At 49.1% G+C, this 26,738-nt stretch overlaps 1 protein-coding gene across 7 annotated transcripts in view; it reads left to right on the top strand.

Annotated features, from left to right (window-relative positions):
- PPFIBP2 (PPFIA binding protein 2) overlaps positions 1–26,738 on the top strand; it is a 147,682-nt gene that overhangs the window by 54,082 nt on the left and 66,862 nt on the right. For 2 of the 7 annotated variants that reach the window (XM_082659340.1, XM_082659341.1), the window contains exons 1-2: positions 10,439–10,566; positions 10,816–11,028. The exons of 4 other annotated variants lie outside the window; for them this stretch is intronic. In XM_082659340.1, coding sequence (XP_082515466.1) covers positions 10,981–11,028 — 48 coding nt within the window. In that variant the 5' untranslated portion in view covers positions 10,439–10,566; positions 10,816–10,980. Of the gene's footprint in view, positions 1–10,438; positions 10,567–10,815; positions 11,029–19,255; positions 19,419–26,738 lie in introns of those variants that run through there. One more of the 7 variants, XM_082659342.1, reaches the window with a different exon arrangement.

Here is a 26,738-nt window from a genome sequence, read left to right on the forward strand (position 1 = left end):
AATATATGTAAATTATAAAACATAGTCCCAGATAGAAAATCCTTTTTAAAGGACAGGTTAAGGAAATAGCTCTAGAGACTTTCCTGGCAGTCCAGTGGTTAAGACTTCACCTTCCAGTGCATGGGGTGCAGGTTTGATCCCTTGTCTGGAAGCTAAGATCCCACATGCTTGGCAGCCAAAAAACAAAACATAAAAACAGAAGCAATATTGTAACGAATTCAATGAAGACTTTAAAAATGGTCCACATCAAAAAAACTTTAAAAAAGAAAATAGCTCGAATATTTTCTTCACACACCTCCCCACCCCCACCCCTCCAGAGGTCACCTTGAGTCCCTTGGGTGTGCCTGCCCTAGTCTGGTCTGTTAATATTTTGTGTTCTCTCACCCCCACCCCCATTAGGATTTTAGTGTTTTTCTTATGTTTAAACGACTTTTTACTAGCCCTTTGCTTTGTGGCATTTCTTTTCCTCACTTGATTTTAAAACGTTGTTTATTTATGGTGGTTTTTTGAGGCAAAGACTTTAAAAGGATTGTAACTAATTTTATCGGTCTTTCCTGTTTGAATTTCTTTTCTTTCTAGAAAGGCCCTGCCTGACCTCAGATCAAATAATATTCACCTGTATTCTCTCTCAGTAGGTTTAGTTTGATTTGTATCACATGGTTTACTCGAATTCATCAATCTTTTTAGTGTGTGGCATGAAGTATGGATCTAACTTCTATAATTTACCAAAAGAGCTTCTTAAAAAATATTTTTGATCCCACAGTAGTCGATGTGGTGTTTGGTTTTTGCAAGATGCATGGCAGGAAACAGCTTGCATTCAGATTTGCGGATCTGATTTGGGGGCTATTTACAGTGGTTGGGGGAATGCTTGCCTTGGAGAGATTTTTCTAAAAGTTGTTGCATTCATAAAACTTTTGGAGTGGTTATGGCCATCAGCAACCTATGAATGGTGTGCTTTTAGGGAGGTCAGAAGTTCATATAAACATTCCAAGAAACCAGGGCTGGATGTTTAAGGTTTTGATTCTAGACAGAGACCACCTGTGTGTATTTTAGGTCTCAGAGACCTAAAGTCATTTTACAAGGCACACACATTCCATAGCAGGTCTTATCTGTGTGGAGATAGAAGCCGAGGCCGTGAAGAAACCCACTGCTCCTCTTTAGATTGGTTTTAGATTGCCTTAGGTTGGTACTTCTAGTTAGAAGATGTTGCTGTACAAGTTGTGGTCTCTGGACCAGCAGTTTTGGTATCACTTGATAGCTTGTCTTCAAGAAAGAAAAAGTTAGAATTTGCCCCATCCACTGAACCATCTCCAGGTGATTCGTATTCACATTAAAGTTTGAAGCACTGCTTTAAACCAGAGACTCGCTTGAATTATTACCAAAAAAAAAAAAAATCCCATGTGACTTAAAATTGGAGCTAACAAGGTAGCTGGAGGGCTCAGGCAGGTAGTCCTAATTCATGGTATCTGTACATCCCTTGGGTGTTTGTGCTGTTCTCTTTCGTCGTAAACCTCAGTTACTGCTTTGTCATATGCTGGCCTGGCGTGATCCAACCCTGCCTTATGACACCTGTCAGTTGGGATTCTTTCTCAGAAAGTGGCATAAACAGTAAGGAGTTTTAAATGTCACTAACGAGATGTCCAGAGGATGGGTGGTCCCAGGGTTAAATCAGAGACTCTGGGATGACCTCAAGGGCTCCAGCTTTTCTTATCTTTCTCCCCACCATCCTCAGGTGTTGTTTCTTTCTCAGGTGTGTCCCCTAACAGTTGCAAGAAGGCTACTGCAGCTCCGGGCAGCCTGTCCTCACACACAGCTATGTCCAGAGGTAGAATATGTCCTCTTTTTATAAAACTGGGGAAGATTTCTCTGAACCCCCCCAGCTTCTCATATGGTCCCAATGGTCAGGATTTGTTCGCATGCGCATTCCCTAGCTGCCAGGGAGGCTGGGGAACCAGTGCTGGTGCTTTCACTGATCATAGTGGAAGGGGGGGGCGTCTGTCAGGAAGGAACCATGATGGAGGGGGGAAATAAATGTCCCTTAGGAAGACAGCTCAGGGCGACTGTCACATGTCCTTTAGGTGTGATTTTATTCTTGTTGACTGACAAGTTCTTATTTGCTGTGTGTGTGTGTGTGTGTGTGTGTGTTAATCCCTGAAGGAAATCATCTCATTGGCTTAACTCATAATTTTTGAGCCACGCCCTCCAGGTCTATGAAGAAATGTTAATTGCAAAAGAAATAGAAATTCAAGATTTTCATTTATGCTCAGCTGTGGTTGGTTTTGGAAGATGCATTGCAGAAAACAGCTTGCATTTAGATTTGCAGATCTGTTTCGGCGTCTGTTTACAATGGTTGGGGGAATGCTTGCCTTGGAGAGATTTTTCTAAAGGTTGTTGCATTGGATTAGCTGCCCTTGGGTCAGGTCTCCACCCAAGGGCCAATAATTAGCTGGCGTGAGAGGGTAGGAATCGTGGTCTCCTGTTACTGTTCAACAGTAACTGTAACTGGGATACTCAGTCACAGATACTGGCAGCTGTAGCACACAGAAATAGGGGCTGCTGAAGAGGCCGCAGTGGATGTGGGGAAGCGGTTGGCGGTTCGAGCACACAGCGGACTAGTCCTGGGACCCTGCCCTTATGTCTTGAACGGTGAGGGAGCTGTGGTCCTAGTGCACCGTGGTCAGAAAGCCCATGTGTGGGCAGCTGTTTCTTTACAGTGGGGCTGGTTCCTCCTTGCTGGGTGCTGGCCGGGCTGGACACAGATTGGCTGGCAGCAGCAGGGATTCTCGGCCTGGGAATAGTTACAAACAAGCCAGGCTCATCCTAAAGACAAGTGTCCGTGGAACAGAACTGCCCAGGATTCAGTGGTGCTAGGTGGTGGGCAAGTTTCCAGGGCTTTGGGGCCTAAAACAGGGTCTTCCCTTCCTTGGCCCCTAATAGAATGAGGAAAGGTGGGCTTCAGGCCTGGAAGGGTATGTGCGGGGCTCTCTAAGCTGGGGTCCCTCTGGGACTTCAATGAAGAAAGGAACAAAGGGCCTGGATTCCCCTGTTCTAGGAGGAGAACTGTTACCCAGCCAGGTCTGTTTGCCTGATGCACAGCAGGCCAAATGCTGAGATGCTGTGGTTTACAGCCAGGAGTTTATTCACAAGGCAGCCAAGGGAGAAGACGGGAGAATGTCTCAGATCTGCCTCGCTGAAGGCGAGGGGGTTGGAGTGTTTATGGGATAAGAGGGTGGTCTTAGGGGAGAGGTGATTGGAAGTAGGGAAAAAGTGAGGAAATTGGTGTTCTGCGCAGGTTCATCTGGGTTAATGCTTCTGCATATTCCAGATGGAGGCCCGTAGCATCATCTGAGGGTGGAGTTTTCCAGTCCTTTGATGTCAAAAGGCCATTCATTAGACATCTGCGCAGGCCCGGTTTTAGGGTGATGCCATCCAGTCCCTGGCCGGCTCACACTGGGCAGGAGCTGACTCCAAGTTCCTGTAAAACAGCTGGGCTGCATGAAGCTGGGCTGGTATGCAATTAAAGGGAGGAAAACAAAGAAAAAAACAAGTGAACTTAATGAAGGCAATTGACAAGCAAAGGGGTTTTAGCGAGCTGTTCTCTTATCTGTTGTTCTATAAGACAAGTTCAATCATTTCTATTATCAGCTTCTGTTAACTCTACGGGGCACAGTTTCAGTATCTGAACTCTGGGCTTAGCCTCAGAAAGTTGGTGGAGTGCCAAGGCGCTTCGGATGGGGCTCTTGTATAGGAAAGGTTCCTGGAGACCAAGGCGAGCAGGGATCACGGAGCCTGGCCCGCAGAGAAGCATCAGTGAGGCTGTCCTGTGATAGCAGTAGAGTGAGCCTCTTTCATGGTTGGCAGACGGGGCCGAGCTCAGGGTCAGGACTCGTAGAGGGTGAAGCTGAGGCGCAGGCTGCAGCATCTCTGCTGTGATGGGAATGGAGCTGAGTTCCAGAAAGGGGCCACCTTGTTCCTCTCCCTGCAGCTGCCTCCTAGGCCTGTGGTGACCTGGGGGATGAAGCCCTCAGGGAGAGTGGAGTCCGTAAAGGGCTGGTCAGCCAGCTTCCAATGGGCCCTGCAGGGCTGGGGAAACAGCCAGCTAGCGGGGGAAGCGGGCGGGTGACCCAGGTTCCTGGGAGATGCCCAAGTGATACCAGAGCCGGTAGGGTCTGCAGATGGAGCAGCTCCGGGGCCTTCTCTAATAGTCGGGCGCAAACACTCGTCATCTGCAAGACATCAGTCTGTTCCACCGTTTCATTACTTCGGATGTGGGTCAGGGAGAGTTTTGGTGAAGACCTGAGGCTTTGGGGGCTGAAGGTGAAGTCTGAAGAAAGGCAGGTAAACCCAGCAGCCGCGGAGTGTGGGCACATCAGGGCAGAGCCCGGGCTCCAGGGCGGGGGGGCTTGGCAGAGACGCTCCAGAGGGGCTGTTCGCTGTGCCGCCCTCCGGAAGCAGCGTTCGTGGAGTTGGTGTGGCCTCCCAGAGGGCCCATGCTCTCCTCAGCCAGGGTGCAGGTGTCCTGGTCAGCGTGCTTGGGCAAGTGGAGGGGAGCAAACCAGGGTGAGGCGGTGTGGGATGAGGCAAAAGGCCGGCTGTCTGCCACTCGCATGTGGCCACGGGTGAACCTCTCTTCCCTCCTCTGGGACTCAGTTTCCCTACTGGAAATGAGAGCTGGTCTGACAGTCCGTCTGCAGGATCCGGCCACGCATTCCAGTCCTGCAGTTTAAAGGCTATAGAGCGGCCCCCTGCTAGCCACCAGCCCCTGCCTTCCTCAGTCTAGACATTTAGGTTTGCAAAGGGGAGACAGGTTAGGGAGCCCCTCTAGGCACAGCTGCCCCGTGTCGGGGCTCGGCCGAGGCCGCCATCTCTGGTCACCTCCAGAGCCGTGAAATGGGAGGCCCTGAATTGGCAGCTTCCTCTGGGCCTGGCTGTAAGGGAAGTAAGGCCCCTCGGGGGTGTGTGCTGACCTGTGTCAGTCTGTCCGTCAGATGTTCGCGTGCTCTCAGCTACCTTCTTAACCAGTCTCTCCAGAAACAAAAAGACCAGCCCAGGAGGGTGCACGGCCACCCCCGTTGTCAGCGCAGACGCCTTGTCACAGAGGGCGGCTCCTTCAGCTCCCGGCACTCCGACGTTCCCGCTAGGTTCAGCCTGCAGTCTTTCATTCCGGCCAGAGAAGCAAATCTGCTCACCGTATTAAAAAGCCAGAGGAGTTAACAAAAAAAAAAAAAAAGGCGGGGGTGGGGGGAGAAGCTGTTTTACTAATTATAAACCATGAGCTTGAGTTTCTTGTGCCCTGCGATTCGTCTCTGTCCTCCGCTCAGGGCCAGGAGCAAGAGATGGGTGGGGTATTTATGTGGCAAACATGTTCATTTTGAAAAGTCACAGACGGGAGTTTTATAGGAAAATCTTGGCTTTCTGGATGTTAGAAAAGGGGAAATTTGGTGATTGTTTTTCAAAAAAAGAAATAAGTGAAGCCCATGTGAGCCAATTTCCAGTGCGTGTTTCTTGCCCTCCCCACTATAGGTGTGAACTTGAGAGCTTGAGAGTTGTAGGTGTCAGCGCGCTCTTTCCTGTGCTCCTCTCCCAAGAGACTCCTGCTAGGCTGGTGTGCTGGTTGTGGGGAGGCTCTTTGTCCCTGTGCAATACTGGAAGAAGCCACTAGGTGGGAGTCAGGGACAAATGCTGGAAAGTCTAAAAGCCCAAGGAAAAAGGTATGGGCTTTCTGTGAGAAAATAGCTGCCTCCCCCGACCCCCTCCCAACGCTTAGAGGACATAAGTTCCTCTCATTAATGAAGCCGCTGGACAGTGTACCTGAGTCAGCTGGCAAAAAGAATTATTTTCCTTGGAACCCAGTGGATAAAGGGTAGGCCCCGGAGGCCTCCACTGTTTGTGGCGGGGGAAGGAGATCAGAGGGATGAGGGCCTGTCCTGGGAGCGTAGACTTGACCTTCCATTGTCAAAGGCGAGAAGATCTCTCCAAACACTTTTTTTTTTTTTTTTTTTTTTTTGAGGTATGTGGGCCTCTCACTGTTGTGGCCTCTCCCGTTGCGGAGCACAGGCTCTGGACGCGCAGGCTCAGCGGCCATGGCTCACGGGCCCAGCCGCTCCGCGGCATCCTCCCGGACCAGTGCACGAACCCGTGTCCCCTGCATCGGCAGGCAGACTCTCAACCACTGCGCCACCAGGGAAGCCCTCCAAACACCTTTTAATTCCAGTGCCTTTTGCTGGTGCGCTATTAATTAGGGTGGCCTCCATTTCCTGACCCTGCGTCTGTCAGGCCCTGCCCTAGAGAAGTCTCCTGTACCTTGGGGGATTTTGAATACGTTTTTTTTCCTGTCACAGCACCGCAGATTGGGGGCTTTCAGCCACTGCAAACTTAGCAGTTTTAATTTTCCTGGATTTTGGGTTTCTCTCCCTGCCGTCCAAGTAAATTGTACCTTACTAAATTCCAGAGATCTGGCTTCTTTCAGACTTGACTTGAGACTGTTTCAGTCCCTCAGAACCAATGTTTATAAATGATCAAGAATGTGCAAACACTGGTGAAAGAGCAGATAAATCCTTCCCCACTAAATCCCCTGCTTCGGGCCCAGGGGACGTGGTGGGCAACGTTGCCTGGTTAGCATGACCTGAGGTCTGAGCATGTGGACACCCCCCCAACCCTCTGCCCACAAAGAGGGCTTGCCGGCACGCCACCGGGCCTCCTTCCCTTTCAGGCACCCGCTAGCAGGTAGGGACGCTCCAGAGGAGTCACACTTCCAGGCGGGACTGCTCAGTACACTGGGCTCCAAGGCCTTCCGAAAGTAGTCTCCTAACCTCTTACTCCTCAGATATGGTCCTGAGACCAGCAGGATGAGCATCGCTTGGAAGCCTGTTCGCGATGCACAGTCTCGGGCCCCATTCCCAACCTGCTGGGTCCGAATCTGCATTTTCACAAGAAAGCCCTCTAGCCCTGGTGATGCACTAAAGATAGAGGAGCAGCATCCTCCCCCCGGGGTCAGCAGTCTATGGCCTGTACCTGGCCTGCTGCCTATTTCTTATTCCTTGTGAGCTAAGCATAATTTTTCTGTGTTTCAGTGATTGAGAAATCCCAAGAAGACAATTTTTTGATGTGAACATGATATAAAACTTGAATCTTAGCGTTCACCAAAAAAAGTGGAGCTGGAACACAGCTACCCTTACTGCTTTCCACATTGGCTGTGGCCGCTTTTGCGCTACGAATGGGAGTCGACTGTCACAAACCATATGGCCCACAAAGCCTAAATCATTTGCCATCTGGCCCTTTACGGACAGTGTGCCGCCCCTTCTGCTAACTCGTTTTGGAGGTGGGTCTTCGTGCTTGGACACCCTGGGGACCTGGGCTGCGGTGGCCGGGATGCCTGTTTCACAAGCAGGACTTACTTGCCAGCCCCGAGGAGCAGTGACCTCAGGCTAGCTCTTCCCTCTCCTCCCCTTCCTCTTCCAAGAGGCAGGCCCATAGTGCAGCGCACCTGTTGAAGAGCACAAGCCCGTCTGACTTACTAGGTCCGTCCTGACACCTGTCACCGTGGCCCAGAGGCCAAGGCTCAGTGCTGCACTGGAGCTCAGGATGCCAGTGAGAGGTCAGCGGAATAGCACGTGACCCCTTCTCGGTCCACAGTTGTGCCCAGTTAGATGCTGCTGACTCCTGGCCACTGGCAGGAGGAGGAGAATCTCAGGAACTCCATCCCCAGTCATTCCCACGCATACATGGGATTCTGGCCAGATAAGTGACTTTCTTGGGTTCCCCTCCTGGACCCAGGGATAAGGAGGAGGGCAGTCTATATGAGTTCCCCTGGCCACTCTGGCCTCTTAGCTGTGCTTTTGCTCCCCAAATGCTCAGTTGCCTGCCCTTTGCCGTCACGGTAGTGAGTTGAGTCTGGTCGATGCGAGTTGCTTTGGGGAAGGCTCCGAGGGCCCCAGGGTCACTGTCATGACTCCTATTGATGTATACTATGTGGTTCCTGAAAACGTCTCTCTTTAGTGATGGATCCAGGGAGTCCCCGAGAGTCTCTCTACCTCCCAGGGCGGTGCTATAGAAGTGGGACCGCCCCCATCCTGCCTTAATAAGGGCAGCCTAAATCTTTCTGAGTAACTACTTAGACCAGATAAAATCCAGGCTTTCCATCTTTTGGGAGTCATGGATCATTTTGATGACCTGAGGAAAACTATTTCAGAGAAATAGTGCTTTCTGTACATTTCATGAACGTACTCAAGGGCCTGTCTGACCCTCCGAAGCCCGTCTGTGGCCCGCGGTGCGGAGCCCCCGGCTGGGATGGCCTTCAGAGTGAGGGGCTGCAGCCATGGCTTTGCTTCTAGGCCTTTGGAGTGCTGTCTCGTGGATTCCGAGTTGAAGTGCAGTATACTTAGGGGTTTCAGAAAAAAAAAAGCCTGAGGTAAGAATTGCTACTTGAGGATACAGTAAAAATATGCCAAGAATTTAGCTGCAGCTTGTCTCCATTCCCTCCCTTCCTCCCTCCCTCCCTCCCTCCCTCCCTCCCGCCTTTCCCTTTCTCCCCTCCTCACTCCCCACCCCCGTTCATCACACATGAGTTGAGCTAATAGATGAAGCTGGCTCTGTCTTGTCTTCTCTGAGTCGAGCATCTTTACCCTGGGGAAACTCGTTTTCTCCACATAGTTTCAGGTTTATCTTTCCAGTCTCACCATTTGAGCCTCACTCTTTCACGCGGAGAACGTTCAGGTTCTTACCGTGTGCTAGGAATCGTGCTAGGCGTGGAGATCAGAGCCGTGAATCAGGGCTCACACGTGTGCTCCCGTCTGGTGAAGTGGTCAGACGTGTAAACAGGTGTGGTTCAGTGCCGCAGGGCAGGTGGTGACACGGGGCGGGGGGGGGGGGGTGCCGGGAAGCCAGCTTCCCCAGAGGCGGGTCGGAGTCAGCGAGGCTGAGAGGCAGCCATGTTGCCGCCTGGTCGCCTCTTTTTCCTCCTCTCACACCAGAACCTACCAGCGGACACTGATCCCCCCGCCAAGGGTGGGCAGACCTCTCCCCATACAGCCCCCAGATCAGCTGTCTTGCCTCTTCCTCCCCAGAGCCCCAGGAACACCTTTTCACGTAACGTGTGGAGGTTCTTCCCCCAGGGCAAGAAGTTGGTTTCAGTTGCCTTGGATGCTGGGCAGATGTGTGTTGACCAAATGAATTCTTCATTGGACTTTCCCAGGTTTTTAGACAGAAAAAAGTAAAATGGCCTACCTACCCCTGCAGCCTTAGAGACCTTGACTAACGCATCCTATTCTAGTTCTGGGCAGGGAACCTTGGCGGGTGAGGCCCGGGCTGCGCTCTGGAACTGGGCCAGAGGCCAGAAGAAGGCTCTAGAGCTCAGGGCATGGGCAGCTGAGCCTGCTTTTCCTTTCTGGCCTCTGATCTGGGTGTGTCTCCAGGAATTTACTCCTCCCCTCGTGCCAGCTGCTGGCCACAGCCCTCCTCCTGCCGCCTCTGTGTTCTGTGTGGGCTGGGCCAGCCTGCCAGGGACTGTGTGTTTTCTGCCTTGTCCTCGGGCCCTGCTGCTGGGCTATGGACAGCGTAGATGCCGTGCTGAGCAGCATGCCAACACCCAGCAGAGCCCTCTCTTCAGGTGGGAGCTCCAGGAAACCCCCTGGTGACCCCCAAGGGCGCCGGGAAAGCCCACGCAGTCACAAGATGTGTGTCTGCAAGTCATTTCGGGCAGCAGAGCTCAGAGCCCTTGCGTGTAACCACAGTTCCCATTGCACCCACATCAAAGACTGCTTTCATAACCAGTCAGAGCCGAGGGCCACACGTTGAGGGCTGGGCAAGGGAGAAAAGCTGTTTTTAGGGGAGCTCTCAGAGGAGGCGGGAATGTGAGGAAGTGGGGGGCAGCCTGTGGGGAATGCTGGACAGACCACCCTGGCAAGCCAGCATGTGACCTGCCAGGAAGAAGGCAGATGCAGCTCCCTGTCTCCTCAGCCTGCTGCCTTCCCAAGGCTCCCACCCAGAGTGCTCCCTAGATCTCACGGACACACGTGAGGTGGCCTCACCTGGCTTGTGAAGCAGCTAGTCTGGGCTGGGGACAGCCAGCGAGGCGGGCGCTTGACAGAAGCTCTGCCCCGTCTGTTCCCGTGCAGAATGCGGCCCCGGGGAGCCCTGTGGTGACGGCTGGCAGCAGAGGTCTCCCAGGCTGCAGCACCGGACGGCGCCCCCAGTGCCCAGGACGGCAACCCCCAAGCAGGGCCAAGAACCCAAACTGGAGCTGCTTCTGAATTTGTTCTTATTTGGAAACGACTGGCTTCCCTCAGGGCACAGCCCGACACCAGCCTGGAGGAAGAGGGGTAGGCGTGGGCTGCTGGGTGGGAGTCAGGCTGTGTGTGGGAACCAGCAGTTCCTCCAAGAGCAGCGCTTATTTTTAGTCTCTCCCCAGTCCCAAATAAACTGAGAGCAGCTGGGAGCCTGTGGGTAAATGCAGAGTGGAGCTGAGACAGGAAACCGGGGTCTCTCCCTAATGAGCTCCAGCCACTCCAGAAGGGGGAAGCCAGACGAGGAATTTTCTTCGGGACTGCTTCCCTCTGGCAGGCTCTGGTATTATCACCGAAAAGAATGTTCCCGTGTGTGTGTGTGTGTGTGTGTGTGTGTGTGTGTGTGTGTGTGTGTGTGTGTGTGTTTACAATTCCTGGCCAAGTCTGTCTCCCCCTCCCCCTTCTGCTAGGTTCCCCTGCTCTGCAGGCTCTGTGTCCCTGAGCTGGTGCCTGTGTGTGTCCGGGGGGGTGGGAGGTGGATACAGGAGCAGCACGGTCTGGTCTGAGCCACTGTGTCTCTGAAACTGTTTAGGGAAAGGCTGCCGGACGCAGGCCAGGGGACTTGGGGAAATTTGAACACAGCTTGACGTTCCTGAGGGGGAGGGGGCAGAAGCAAGGAAGAGGAGAGAATTTGGTCTCTGGCCAGAAAAAGGGCTTTTTCAACCAAGGAATCTAACTGCTGACATGGGTACCCAGCATGGATGGGGACATTGATGTTTACAAGCATTTCGCGTGGCTGAAGAGGGTAAGTGACTGGCTGCTTTGTCTGGGTCTCCGTGGAGATGAGTGAGGGGAGAGACACTGTGTGTGTGTGTGTGTGTGTGTGTGTGCGCGCGCGTGTGCGTGTGTGGAGGGGGAGGTGTTTGTCCGGCGAAGCCCTGTCGTGGCCAAGTTCTCCATGAGAATCTAATTATAGACACTAGGGGAGAAAACAGTCAGCTGTCTTTGTTTCTCCTCTGACATTCTAGTGAATGAGCCTCTGTGCAGAAAGGCAAGAATAAAGTGAGGAGAGTTCGTTATTTTAACTTGAGCACGTGAACGGTTGGAGGCTCCAGACACCGTGACCAGAAGAAGGTGCCCAGCACTTCTGGTGTGAGGATGCGGAGAGGCCGCTGCCTTTCAAACGCACTGGGTTCAGAAGTTGCTGGGCTTCTTCTCTGCTCGGAAGTCATCTGGTGTGGAGATTAGTCAGTGTGCTGTCAGCCAAAAGAGCTGCTGCGTTGCGGGGGGGAGGCTCTCGGAAGTCCTCTTCTGCATGTTTCTCAGAGGCCAAGGGCTGGCATTGCAAGTCGTTCCTGCCGACTCTGTAGGGGTTGAGCGTGAGAGTGTGGGGTGAGTGCTGGGGGCTGGAGTAGCGTCCGCACTCACAGAACCCAGGCTCACTCTTCTGTCACCATCTTTGAGCTGCAAGGATGGGTATCCATCTATTTTCACGCTGAGGCTGAATGTTTTCAGAGGGAGGAAGGGCAAAAGCAGCTGACAGATAAGAGACCTGACCTTGTAACTGTAGAACAGGAGGGACAGGAAGTGTCCGGCTCAGAAGGTCCCCGACCCCAGCGCCCCAACCCTGGGCCTGCTTTGGCGTGTGCCCTCTGCACTTCTCACTCTGCAAATATTTATCAAGTTCTGGGTACTGGGTGTCCAGTGGTGAGCACAAAGTAGAACCAGTCTCTGCTCTTGTGGATCTCCCATCTACCACTTGGGAGATCCCAGTTAAATAGTCCCAGGAAATAAGCCTGAAATTTACAAGTTGATAAATACAGCCAAGAAGGGGAACTGTTGGTAGCCATCATCAAGGGCTGTTACTGATTGAGGAGGAGTAGTCAGGGGCCCTCTTTGAGGAAGTAACACTTCATTGAAAACTGAAGAAGTAGGAGTGAGTCAGGTGGAAAATGGGGTGAAGGACACGTCTGAGCGCGGTGATGGTTAGGAGCTGGGGTGGGTTCCGGATCACACAGGACACGGAAGTCTACAGTAAGGGTTGTGGGTGATGTCGTTTGTATAATGGGAGACTTGTAGTAGGGAAGTGGCATGAGATACGTTGGGGTATCTAATTTGTATTTTATGAAAATTACTCTAGCTGTGATATGGTGTATGGTAAGCTGTGTCACGAAAAGTGAGGCAAATGAACCAAATTAGAGAGCTCGAGGGCTTGTTGGGATCAACTAGTACAAACCCCTCATTTAAAAAAGCTCAAGAGGGGGGCTTCCCTGGTGGCGCAGTGGTTGAGAGTCCGCCTGCCGATGCAGGGGACACGGGTTCGTGCCCCGGTCCGGGAAAATCCCACATGCCGCGGAGCGGCTGGGCCTATGAGCCATGGCCACTGAGCCTGCGCGTCCGGAGCCTGTGCCCCGCAACGGGAAAGGCCACAACAGTGAGAGGCCCGTGTACTGCAAAAAAAGAAAAAAAGCCCAAGAAAGGCTAGGAACCTCGTGGCTATTAGTGTTATGGCTGTAAGTGGTGCAGCCTGATCTTGAACCCTGCTCTGTCTCCTAGTCCAGTTCTCTTTCCTCATTTCTATGGCCAAGTAGGTAGAAAATTATGGGTTTGGAACGCAGCAGAAATCCTGTTTGTGCTCAGCCCCATCCCAGCTTTGGGATGGGGGCATTGCAGTCACCAGAGAGCATGCTGAGGTGACCAGACATTTTGGTAAAGGTTCACATCCATTGTCTTAAGAATTGAAAAACCCTCATTGAAAAGGTTTTGGAGGAAATAGGTGAGAAGTGCACTTCCCATCACTTACTCTTTATTTTCTTGTATCCAACTGAAGCTTTTTAACCAGGAGGTCTTAACAGCCGCGATGTGCCTGGGATTGTAGGTGCCATGTCCCAGCCGCTGGAACAGATGTTGTACCTTTGTACCTTGTGCAGAAGTTCTGTCTGTGGAGGAATTAATTCTGCATGCGAGGCAATGTAAGGAGGTTCTTTCAGTCCTGAGACCCAGGCTGTGAGCTCTGACTCTTTTGGATGGTGGGAAGTCTGCTGGGCGAAGCTCTAAGTGAGGAGACTTCAAAGCCCCTGGGAAAGACTCGTAGCAAAACATTTTTCTTCTTTTAAGGAGCATTAAAAAAAACACACACACACAAAGTATTGGATATGTCATAGGCAGTATAATCAGTATCTTTCCTATTCTCTACCTGAAACACAACTGCCAGACTCTTTAAAATCCCCTTTAAAAAAAAAAAATTCCGGGCTTCCCTGCTGGTACAGTGGTTGAGAGTCCGCCTGCCAATGCAGGGGACACGGGTTCGTGCCCCGGTCGGGGAAGATCCCACGTGCTGCAGAGCGACTGGGCCATTGAGCCATGGCCGCTAAGCCTGCGCATCTGGAGCCTGTGCTCCGCAACGGGAGAGGCCACAACAGTGAGAGGCCCATGTACCACAAGTAAATAAATAAAAATCCCTTTTCATCCTTTGACCCTGGTCGTAAGCCCCAGGATTTGCCCTTAGTCTGGACGAGAAAGCCGAGGCTTTTCTGCCTGCTTGGCTTTTAAGACTTTTTTTTTTTTTTTTTTTGTGGTACGCGGGCCTCTCACTGTTGTGGCTTCTCCCGTTGCGGAGCACAGGCTCCGGACGCGCAGGCTCAGCAGCCATGGCTCACGGGCCCAGCCGCCCCGCGGCACGTGGGATCTTCCCGGACTGGGGCACGAACCCGCATCCCCTGCATCGGCAGGCGGACTCTCAACCACTGTGCCACCAGGGAAGCCCTAAGACATTTTTTTAACCTGGCCTCAACTTACCTTTTTAGTTTCATCATTTATATCTATTTATATTTATTTTAATTTCATCTTTTTATATCTGACGAGCTCCCACATGTAGTCCCTGCCTTTTCTGAGCTTCTACCTCCATGTCCTCCTCCTAATTCCCACCCACTTCATCTGACTCCATCAGGGCTCTCCTTTTCCATCAGTCCTTTGCTGACCTCCTCCCTGTATTGCATGCAGTGGACTCCAGCCTGGGTGCCCAGCACTTTCCATCTGCTTGGCTCACCCACCCCCTTCCCACATGCTTCCTCAAGCTGGGGTGGCTTGGAGAGCAGGTTTCTCTTAGCCCAGGTTTTTGAAGGTGGAAACATGCTGTTTCTTTCGTGTTCCCACACACGGGGTGGTTCCAGCAGAAGAGGTGCCTGGATGAGGTGTGACCTGGTAGGAGGCTGGTAGCCCTTGCCCTTGGACCAGTCCAAGAGGTCAATGCCTCGGAGCAAGACAGTCTTTGAATTTTGGGACAGTAAGGGGAGATGCCTATGGCTAAGAAGGCCGAAAGCTAGAGGGGAAGCGTTTGGTGAGAAAAGAGACATTGTCTCGTGGCCTTTGGAGGACGGGATACTGCGTACTGTTTTAGCTAAGAACATGCAGTTTGAAGTAAAGCCTGGGTTGGGCTCTTGGCTTTGCCACACTTACTAGCTCTGTGATCGTAGGCATATTATCTCAAATCCTGGATTTCTTCATCTATAAAACAAGGAAGGTAATAGTGCCAGCCACATACAGATTTTATGAGGATCAAGTAAGATAATGTACGTTAAATGCTTAGCAGAGAACCATGCACGTAGGGAACAGTCAATAAAAGTTAACTGCTCTTGGCCATTACCAGGAAGGAAGATATTGAAAGAGGAACAGATGGGACCAGTTTGCTTCTCTCCTAGGAGTGCATCTTAGGCCGTCATTCCTTCAGCTTAGGCCCCTTTCCACATTCCAGGTCAAGGTCTCAAAGCAAAGACCGGCAGGAGACAGCTGGGACCTGGCCCACCATGAGTAGCCAGAGGCCCCAGTGGCTGCTGAGAGAAGGCTGACCAGGGCTGGTCCTCCAGTGCCTTCCCCGACAGCCAGATCCCTGGGACAAGGTAATCTACCACAAGCGTCCAGAGGGTCTCTGCTCCTCAGCTCTTTGGTTCCTGACTGACTCACAAACAGCTCACACCTGCCCTGCTTTGAGATCAGTGGCTCCAACCCACATAGTCCTGAAAGAGCCTCTCAAAAATAGCAACAAAGCAGGGTCTGTGGAGTCCGCCTGCTGCCCTCTGAGCAGGAGTTTATTTTCCCAGGAACAGAAGTCCCAGCACTGTCAGCATCTTCACACTGCTGCTGGCTTCTAGGACTCTGTGCCGGAGCCAAACTCCAAACCGAAGTCACAACCCCGTCCACCCCACCCCCAGCCCCTAAGAAAAAAACAAAAACGGAATCATCATGGCTCCCCCATGCAATTGGCTTGGGTTCTGTAGTACACAGTATGGGATGAACTCAAACTGCTAATGTGAGACTTATTCTGTGTCATCTGGTGCTCAAACGGTTGATCCAGTAGCCTGGCCACTTGGGCCAGGAGAGCTGCAAAGACATCCTGGCCCCAGACATTGACTTGCCTTGTACTCAAGTCAGAGTGCAGTTAAACTTGAAATAGGCAGCAGCTTCTGTGAAAGCTGTTCCCACTGGCTAAGAACGCGGATCCTGTATCCAACTCCTTGGGTTCGTATCTCAGCTCTGTGTGACCTTGGACAATTGATTTACTCTCCCTGGGGCTCAATTTTCTTGATTGTAAAATATGGATAAATAATTCAGTGTATGTAAAGTGCTTAGAAAACGCTTCATAGATGTTATGGTGACGATGACCTCGGCCACAACTGACAGCCTCTGGTTACTCTAGAGCCATGCGCCCAAACTTGATTCTGGGCAGAGATTTTTCAAGACCAGGAGGAGGAGGATAGTGGGTATGGTTACTCAAGGGTTCTAGCTGTCCCCATTTCCCGAAGGGTACATCCCATCTTTAGCCAATGCACCCAAAATGTCCACCCATCATATTCCCCACCATAATTTAGGGGCTAGAATTTTGCCATCTGTGACTCCTGTCTGCCAGCTATTCAGAGAGGCCCTCACGCCTCTTTCCCAGCAGGGTTTGGCAAAGGGGCATCATACCAGGGTCATTTGCTGAGTAGCTTGGGCGGGTGCTCCAGAGCAGCACAGCCATTGGTAGTTCCATGAACTGGCATCGGCACTTGGGGGCGGGGGTGTCCCTTGACTCATCCCTGCATTCTTCCCTTCCCCATCCCTGTATCAGCTCTTTCACACTTTTCCATTTGTCCCCAACCTTGAACTCCCCTCTCAACTGATGTCACCACCTACTTCATTGAAAAAAATTAGCCACACACAGATGAACTTCTCATCTTCCCTCCCCACCACCACAAAAGGTAACAGTGTTCACAGCCATTATTTTTCTTTTTTATTTAAAGGAATATGAAAAGCGTATTTTTTTAAAATAAATTTATTTTTGGCTGCTTTGGGTCTTCGTTGCTGCACGTGGGCTTTCTCTAGTTGCTGCGAGCGGGGGCTACTCTTCGCTGCAGTGTGTGGGTTTCTCATTGCAGTGGCTTCTTTTGTTGCGGAGCACAGGCTCTAGGCGCATGGGCTTCAGTAGTTGTGGCTCATGGGCTTTAGAGCACAGGCTCAGTAGTTGTGGCTCACGGGCTTAGTTGCTCTGCGGTATGTGGGATCTTCCCAGACCAGGGCTCGAACCCATGTCCCCTGCATTGGCAGGAGGATTCTTATCCACTGCGCCCCCAGGGAAGTCCCTACAGCCATCATTTTTCAACTCCCTTTGGTTTCATGGGTCAGGAGTCCCTTCTCTCCACCAAGGCTATCCCAGTATCCTGTTCTCCTGATCCAGTGCTATTCCACGTCCTGTTGTTCTCCGATTGTTTCTTCTCTTTACTCTGCCCTGCCTCCTTGTCCCATGTCCTTGGCAGAAAATGCTTCTCCTTGATTCTTAGAGAAAAACAAAACTGTCTCTGACCATGTACTTTGTCTCTCCATGCTGCCTTATAGAACTTACCCTCCTTTCACCATCAGGAATCTTGAAATCAAGAGCAGGCTAAAAACAACATCTCTACTCCTTCCTGGTCACTCCCAAACCCACTTCACATTGGCTTTGTCCCTAAGAAAGCTTTCGAAGTCCTTCTATAATGTTCTTATTGCCTCTACTTCCCAAGCAACGTTTCCCATCCATTTTCCCTGGAATTCATTCCCATTTGGGCATCTTGTAGGTTTAATGAAATTCTTGTGACCGAAGGACCAGCTCCTCTCTTTGGCCCTTACCTAATCCCACATTTTCCACCTGTGGATCTTTCTCTTATGCTATTTGATTGATGAAATGCCTGGACCTTCTATCTCAGGAGCCAAGATGCATCAGGCCGTTTACTTCTAATGCCTCCAGGTGAGCTGAAACAGTCACAGTTGCTCCCCCATCCCCAACTCTGGCACCTGATGCTGCCCCTCTGTCTCCGACAGGTATTTTTAAGAATCATGAATTAGTGTGTCTCTTGGAGTTGGCAAGATGAGGAAAGAGCACCACTCAAAGAGCCTCCTGTTTTTACTCTGCTCCTGGCTTTAATATGCTCCCTTCACAAGATGCTAGCACACTTGTAAACACCACTTCTCCTACAGTCAAGTGCTGTAGGTTCCTTACGCATCCAGCCACCTGATCAAGAGAATTCAGCAAGGACTAAGCTTATGCAAGGCTATGATCTTGGAACAAGATCTTGGTGAATCCAGTGCATTTCTCTCACCTCCAAGTCCTGCTTCCCAGGATGATCAGTTAGGAGCCTTCAGGTGCATCACACCAGCCCCTTGGTTGGAAAGCTTATAGATAGACTGTCAAGAGATTCTTTGTTTTCTGTGTTAGTTCTGGGAAACCAGAATATCTGAAGGGTGGCGATCGTGGCTTCATGGATAGCCTATCTGTATCAGGAGGACTCTTTCCAAAGATGCTGTTCTCTATTCTTCTGGGGGAATTCCTTCATAGCTTTCAAGACTCAGTCTTTCAAGTGGGGACTCCACTGTAAAGCCTCTCCTCTCCCTTGAAGGCATAATCGATTCGTCCCTCCCCTATGCCACTGCTGCTGGCTTACACACAACTAACTCTATTACTCAGCCATAAAAAGAAACGAAACTGAGCTATTTGTAATGAGGTGGATGGACCTAGAGTCTGTCATACAGGGTGAAGTAAGTCAGAAAGAGAAAGACAAATACTGTATGCTAATAAATATATATGGAATTTAAGAAAAAAATGTCATGAAGAACCTGGGGTAAGACAGGAGTGGAGACACAGACCTACTGGAGAATGGACTTGAGGATATGGGGATGGGGAGGGGTGAGCTGCGACAAAGCGAGAGAGAGGCATGGACATATATACACTACCAAACGTAAAACAGATAGCTAGTGGGAAGCAGCCGCATAGCACAGGGAGATCAGCTCGGTGACCGCCTGGAGGGGTGGGAGGGAGAGAGACGCAAGAGAGAAGAGACATGGGAACATACGTACGTGTATAACTGATTCACTTTGTTATAAAGCAGAAACTAACACACCATTGTAAAGCAATTATACTCCAATAAAGGTGTAAAAAAACAAAACAAAACTAACTATTACAGTACTTATCATGTCTCAGTGTAAGACTACAGAGCTCTTTCAAGGCAGGGACTGCCTAGCACAGGGAGTGGCACCTAGTAGGTGTTCAGGAATAGGTAACTGAATGAAGCATGATTATGTGAATATTGGTTGACCAAGCTAATTTGCTGTTCATGAAATTTGCTTTGCTCGTCCCTGATGGTGATCATTTGATAGTGACAACCCCACCAGTGACACTTAGCCTCCCCTTATATATAATTGCAAGTAAGAGAGGTGGAGGGCATAAGGAGGTCAAGGTCAGGATAGGATCTCTCTCTCGTTGGGCTCCTGATAGCTAAGGACCTGACTGTACTCTACTCACGCTGCATTTTGAAGAAACGTCTTTAACTCTGTGCCAGAGGTAGTGGATGGGCTTGGCTATTCCTTGTTGGGAAAAAGTGGTTTTATAATAACTGCCAGAAAGGCCTTAAATTCCTTAACCAAAACATCTAGGAGACGTTTTCCTTTTTACAAGCACCTGCTTGCATTCATTCTGCTTGATTCCTTTGGTGATGGGTAACCTGAGCCATGTAATAGAAACTGTAGCTTCTATGATCCACTTTTTTATTTTTTTGGTCCTTATTTTTTCAGGTCTACATTTTCCAAGTTTCTCAAAAGCTTGTTGTGTGAGTGGTGGTCCTGAGCTTGAAGTATAGCCTTAGTGACCTTGACATCTCCCCTGTGCTCGGCAGCCATGGCGCTCTTGAGGTGGGTTTTCTGGATTTGATATGATCCCCTTGACGGGGAGCTGACTTCTTAGGCTTTTCCCACACTCCGTGCTCGCATACCGAATGACACCGCCACGCGACCTCTCCTCCACACCACTTGTTTGTTCTGGAACCAGCTCTTACCCTGTGTTCAGTGTAGTGCCATGCTGTCAGCAGGTCCCGTGGGACATTGCCCTCACCCAGCATCCCCGAGAGTGTACCAGAGCACACTTGGGGGGCACGCCCTTCCAGCAGAGGCTAGCCAGGCTGTGAAGGAGTCAGAGTCCTGGAGATTCTGCACGGCCCCCATCCGTGCCACCAAGCACCCCCTCCAGAACTCTGCAGAGACCTAATGTGGCCGTCCCTTTGCCAAGCTACAGTGGAAGGACCAGGCCAAGAGCGAGCAAGCATCGTGGAAGCTGACCAGCCACTAGAGTCAGAGGGTGATGGCTCTGAGGGGGCTGCTGGGGGCGGGGGCACAGCTCAGCTGGAAAGCTCATGTTTAACCTAAATTGGACCTGACTTTCAGATTGGAACAGAAAGAAAAATGCAAGTGTTTATGATTAGTCATTATTAGCTATTGAAATTTTCACTGTGCTCATTATAAACTGTGTTCCTGTAGATGCAACTCCAAACATGGGCATCTTTTCAGAGACGATGGAAAGTGAACAGGTTCGAAGCTGTGCACCGCAGGCATGATTCCAGGGCTCTTAGCTAACAATGGGTTCTGTGTTGTCCCTTAGGCACTTTTTTCTTTCCAGCCCGAAAGTATTTTGGTTATTGTTCCTTTGGGTGGTTTGTTCAGATCTTTAGATACTTCATAGGTGTCCTAATGAGAAATGTTGCCTTCTTTTGTTTTGCACAAAAAGAATGAGTTCCTTAAAGCTGTCAGTGCAAGGGAAGAGCTGTGTCTTAACTGCATTTTGGTCTTTTAGTTTAAACAAAGCCATTTCAATGAGTTCCGTGTTTCCACGATCATTCAAAAACTGTTTATATTACATGGAGGAAATATTAGAGCATCCTGCTCTAAAGAGCTTTCTGCACTTTTATTCCCACACGTCTTTGTTTTTAATGACCTAACTGATCATCTGTGTCACTCTGTGAGGTATGATCTCCTCTATTTAAAGGATGGGAAGCTTGAGATGAGGTGACCTACTTGAGCTTGTGCATGGTCAATGCAGCCTCACCTCTTAATCGCTCCCAGCCGTCATTCTGCGCAGGAGGTCCTACCTTGTAGAGGAGAAGGCTGCTGGAATTCTGTACATGAATATGGAAGCCCCCAACGAAGTCCCCAGGGAATCCCCTGCCTTGAAATCCAGCTGAGCAAAGGGTGGGAACAGGGAAGCTGCAGCTCTCAGACCTGGCATTTGTACAGCTATACAGCACATGTTAATTCTTTCAACGTAGCTTCTTAAACAGTTGTCAGGTGTTTCTATGTTCTTATAGCCCTTCATTTATTCATTTCCCATCCACCCTTATATCTTTTAGCCCTACTTTAGCTTCTTGTTTATTTCTTGTTGTGTTTTAACCTATTTTTGTTTATTTCATCTCTCCCCGCCCCACACACACACCCAGTTGATGCCATGGGCCTGTTGCATCTTGTATCATTCCCTGAATTAACCTTCTTGTTCTGCTTGGGAAATAAGAATGGAGGCCAACAGGTGGTGGATAGAAAGTCATCCATTTCACACACAAAGGAGAATGGGTTCCTTTTTTATCCGCATGCATCCCACACAGACACACCCTGTGCCACAAAGTAGATCCCTATTAGCCCTTGATGATAATCTTGGTTTTAACTATAGTTGGCTCAGAACTGACAATTCTGTCTTTAAATTTACCAGTTCAAGCAAATCAAGCAATGGTAGGTAGAATCCCTTTGTAATTCAGTACTATATCCAAATAGCAGGAATGCTGTCTTGTAAATCTGTTTCCAGAGGAGTAAATTTCAGTCAATTGACTGATCATCATTTGAGACAAATGCATTAGCCAGGACTTTTGGTTGCAAGTAACAGAAACTCGGTTTGAACCAGTGTAGGCCAAGAGGGGACCAACAGGAAGGGCAGGGATGTATCATTGCCTTTGGACAGCATGAACCAGGGGTGAGAATGCCACCAGTCAGTCTCTCTCTCTTGGCTTTCATTTGTGTTTCCATGTGTGTTGGCTTCATAGCTTACTCCTGCTGCAAACCAACTTCCTCCACCTGGAAGAAGACATGTCCACTGACAACCTTTGAACCTTGTAGCACAACTACTACCATTTTCTGTTCCCAAGTTTAAAAATGCAGAGGAAAGATTCCAGCCATCTAAGCTTTGCATCAGGAGGTTGGAAGGGGTGAGAATATCTCTAAGGAGCTGGCAGCCCTCACTCGTGCCACATAGTTATAGCAAAGGTAATGACCCCAGCCTGTTCCTTTCTCTTAGCAAGAGAGCGAGAGGGAAATTGACTAGTCTGGGGTTTTTGCAGCTAATGATAAGGGTTTTGCCTGTGTGTCGGGGAGGGGGGGAACCTTAAATATCCTCTGATAATCATGTCCCTGATAAAAATGCAATGTCCCCCAAGATATGGAAAATCTATTTTATTTCTTGAGCCTGCTAGCATTCAGCTTGTGGTGCATGAGGAACTTAACCGAGAGTAAACTCCTTATTCACTGACCCGTGGAAGAGGTGGAGGCAGGACTCAGATTAGTCTAGTGTCTTTGTGTAGCCCCAAATGCCCTTTATATAGATACTCTGTCCATACTGGAATCTTGGTGGTCAGTCCTGTGCTTCCTGGACCCACACGGTCCTTTCTCCATCCTCCCACTTCTCTCCTAATCACTGAGTCTGATTAACTGTCATGGTCAACTCCATGACCCCCAACCGAGGATCAGCCTGCACAGCTGCTACATCATCCTGAAGCCTCTCTCTTCCATTTAGAGATGGCTTAGAAGATAGCGCCACTGTAGGCTGTTGATAGCTAGAGCTGTATATTAGGCCTGCCCAGTCTCAGCATCAACAGTATTTTGGGTCTTCTAGAAAGAGGGCCACAGTCTGTAAGAGCCAAGGTGCTGTGTTGTCTCTGTTCCAGGGGACTCTCAGCAACGTCACCCCCAAGGCCTGGGGAAGACCTTTTTTTTTTTAATTGCAGTATAGTTGATTTATAATGTTGTGTTAGTTTCTGTTGTATAGCGAAGTGATTCAGTTATATAGATATAGACACATATTCTTTTTCAGATTCTTTTCCATTATAGGTTATTACAAGATGTTGAACATAGTTCCCTGTGCTATACAGTAGGACCTTGTTGTTTATCTATTTTATATACAGTACTGTGTATATGTTAATACCCAACTTCTTTTTTTTTTAATTTATTATTTTTGGCTGCTTTGGGTCTTCGTTGCTGCACGCGGGCTTTCTCTAGTTGCGGCGAGCGGGGGCTACTCTTTGTTGCCGTGTGCAAGCTTCTCATTGCGGTGGCTTCTCTTGTTGCGGAGCACAGGCTCTAGGCGTGTGGGCTTCATTAGTTGTGGCATGTGGGCTCAGTAGTTGTGGCTCACGGGCTCTAGAGCAAGGCTCAGTAGTTGTGGCGCACGGGCTTTGTTGCTCCACAACATGTGGGATCTTCCCGGACCAGGGCTCGAACCCGTGTCCCCTGCATTGGCAGGCAGATTCTTAACCACCGCACCACCAGGGAAGTCCCCCAACTTCTAATTTATCCCTCCCCCATACCCCCTTTCCCCTTCGGTAACCATAAGTTTGTTTTCTATGTCTGTGAGTCTGTTTCTGTTTTGTGAATAAGTTCGTTTTTATCATATTTTAGATCCACATGTAAGTGACATCATATGATATTTGTCTTTCTCTGTCTGACTTCACTTAGTATAATAATCTCTAGGTCTATCCGTGTTGCTGCAAATGGCATTATTTCATTCTTTTTTTTAATGGCCGAGTAATATACCATTGTATATATACACCACATCTTCTTTATCTATGGACATTTAGGTTGTTTCCATGTCTTGGCTATTGTAAATAGTGCTTCTATGAACATTGGTGTGCGTGTATATTTTTGAATCAGAGTTTTCTCTGGATATATGCCCAGGAGTGGGATTGCTGGATCATGTGGTAACTCTATTTTTAGTTTTTTGTGTTTTTTTTAAAGAAAGGTATTTTAAATTTATTTTTATTCTTATTTATTTTTGGCTGTGTTGGGTCTTCGTTGCTGCGTGCAGGCTTTCTCTAGTTGCTGCGAGCAGGGCCTACTCTTCGTTGCAGTGCACGGGCTTCTCGTTGCGGTGGCTTCTCTTTGTTGCAGAGCATGGGCTCTAGGCACACGGGCTTCAGTAGTTGCAGCATGTGGGCTTCAGTAGTTGTGGCTCGCAGGCTCAGTAGTTGTGGCACACGGACTTAGTTGCTCCACGGTATGTGGGATCTTCCCAGACCAGGGCTTGAACCCGTGTCCCCTGCATTGGCAGGCAGATTCTTAACCACTGCGCCACCAGGGAAGTCCCTATTTTTAATCTGTTAAGGAACCTCCATACTGTTTTCCATAGTGGCTGTAGCAATTTATATTCCCACCAACAGTATAGGTGGGTTCCTTTTTCTCCACAGCCTCTCTAGCATTTATTATTTGTGGACTTTTGCAGATGGTCATTCTGACCAGTGTGAGGTGGTACCTCATTGTAGTTTTGATTTGCATTTCTCTAATAGTTATCTTGAGCATCTGGGGAAGACCTTGATGTGACGTTTCTGAGCTGTGTGTTATATTTGCCTCCAAGAGATCTGGGTTTTAGAAGATGGATTCCTTTATTCAAGACTTTGTCCAGCCTCTTGAGGGTAAAATTTTGATAGAAGCAAAGGGGGTTTAACTTCAGTAGTCTTGGCTAAAGTTTCTGAGTTATTGACAATATACACACACAAAGAACTCCCCGTGCTGATTTAGTTCTGTGATATAAGAGAGAGGGAGTATGTTTCCCTGTGGCGTTCTTCAATTAGCGCTGCAAGAGGACGTGGAAATGTCGATCTGTAGTTGCCATTTCACCTCCATAGGGTACGCAGATCCCTGGCCTTCACAATCTCTCTTGGTCCCACGCAATGTTATATCAGGTAACTAACGTGAATTATAGTTTCAGGCATAGCTTTGACGATGGCAAGTTTGGATGAGAAGATTCATTTTTCCCTCTGTCACATTTGTAGAACTAACCATCAAAACAGAAGAGAAAAATTTGATCAAATGTATGCATATCACACCTTAGTACATCAGAAGTCCACTGTACAGGTCTAGCCTAGGGGCTTAACATCATTAGTTGAGTAAAAATGACCTCTTTTTGATTTATATTTATCAGTGGGTTGAGCATCCTTAACAGGGTAGAACAGTATAGAACTCTCCTTTAGATCACTTGCCATCCCAGAGCGGGGAGGAATCGAAACTTAGCACGTAGCATCCTTCGGAATTCGGTGTGACTTTCTCCTCCTCGGTGGAAGGCTGGCATGGTTCTCTCCATCTGACTTTATGCATGGAGAGCTGGGCAACTGCTCTATCACCAAGTTACCTAATAGAGAATACGGACAAGACTTTTCAGAGACTCCCAAACCTGGAATCACTCAGGGACCCAGTTGATGATCTCAGTATTGATCCCAGACTTCTACAATTCCACTGTTAGAATTAAGGAAGCAGGTGTAGCCTGTGAGAAAGCAAGCTCTTCTGAAAGTCAGGCAAAACAGCTATGTCCCGACTCTGTCTTTTTAAACATGTTTATCAATCATTTTCATAACCTTCTGGCCTTTTATGCCCTGATGATACAGCCATTTTATAATCCAAGAATGATGCCCAAAAGTGACTGAACCTGTTGCCCAATTACTGGAATAAGGAGTATGCGTTTATTCACTCAAAACTCAAATCCTCACCTTTGGCTAATAAATGTTGGCATTCAACAAGATGTTCTTCTTGGCCCTGTTCTCAGTTGCTTTCCAGGTTCTTCAAGCAGAGGTGTGTTTTATCCTGGTCTGTGCCCAGCTAAGGCTTGAGTGCAGTTTTCTTGAGAGCTGTCCATCTTCTGTAGAATGTGAAAACACAGGACTCTGAACCTCACCAAAAGCAAGGGATAACGATGCGGCAGACTTCTTTCTGGGACATTGTTTCCATCTCACTTTTGTTTAATACCTTTCAAAAGCTTGCTAGAGAACAGCAGTGATTTTGACCAACTGTATGAGAGGAAGATGCCCTGCTCGTCTACAATGGTGATTTGGCTCAAGGGAGGCACTTTTCTGCCACATGCAGCACTGCCACATGGGCCAGTGTGACTGCTGGGGAAGGATGTGCCCCTCAAGTCTGTTAGGGGAGGAAAAAAGCACCAAGAACTGTTCTAGCTACTCAAACGGTGCTTCTAGATTTTAAAATATATTTTAATTAAGTAAATTTTTTTTTTTTTTTTTTTTTGCGGTACGCGGGCCTCTCACTGCTGTGGCCTCTCCCATTGCGGAGCACAGGCTCCGGACGCGCAGGCTCAGCGGCCATGACTCACGGGCCCAGCCACTCCGCGGCATGTGGGATCCTCTCGGACCGGGGCACGAACCCACGTCCCCTGCATCGGCAGGTGGACTCTCAACCACTGCGCCACCAGGGAAGCACAAACATATTTTTATAAGAAGCTCAAATATTATAGTTAAAGCCCCTCTTGACCAAACCTCCCACTCCCAACTTTTCGTAGCCCAGAAGCTTCCCCAAAAGAGAGCACTGTTGAGGGTTGTTCTGTAGCCTTCCAGACACTGGATCTGTTTACCTTCATAGATACATCAGTACTTGCGGAGCTGGATGGTACTGTTCTCTAGTATCACACCGCGTGATCCTCTGCATCTTGCTGCTTTCACTATCCAATATGTCTTGTATTTCTATGATGGTTCATAAAAATCTGCCTCATGTTAAAATGCTACAAATTGTCCATAATATGGGTGAGCCACAGTTTATCCACTCCTCTATTAATGGATGTTTAGGTTCAGACAGCATTTTTACACTTTATTTTAAGTGAACTTTCATACAATCACAATGTATAAAACAAAATTTATACTGATCTGTTCCTCAGGCTGTAACAGAGCCTACTGGTTTCGTATATGGTAACTTGGGCAAATAATCCATTTGTGCCTTGTTCGTATACTTTGTGTCTCAGTTCCTTTAAGTGTAAAATTAGAATAAAAATAGTACCTATCTAGCAGAGTTGTGGGAAGGATTGAATGAATTAATATACGTAAAGTGCTCTCGACAGCGCTTGGCACATGGTGAGCGCTGCCTAAGTGCCCACTTTGTGTCTAGAGCACGGTACTTGGACCACATTGTATTGGTCTCCATAGAATT

Source organism: Grampus griseus (assembly GCF_964374135.1).
Source record: "Grampus griseus genome assembly, chromosome: 8".
NCBI classification, from domain to species: Eukaryota; Metazoa; Chordata; class Mammalia; order Artiodactyla; family Delphinidae; genus Grampus; species Grampus griseus.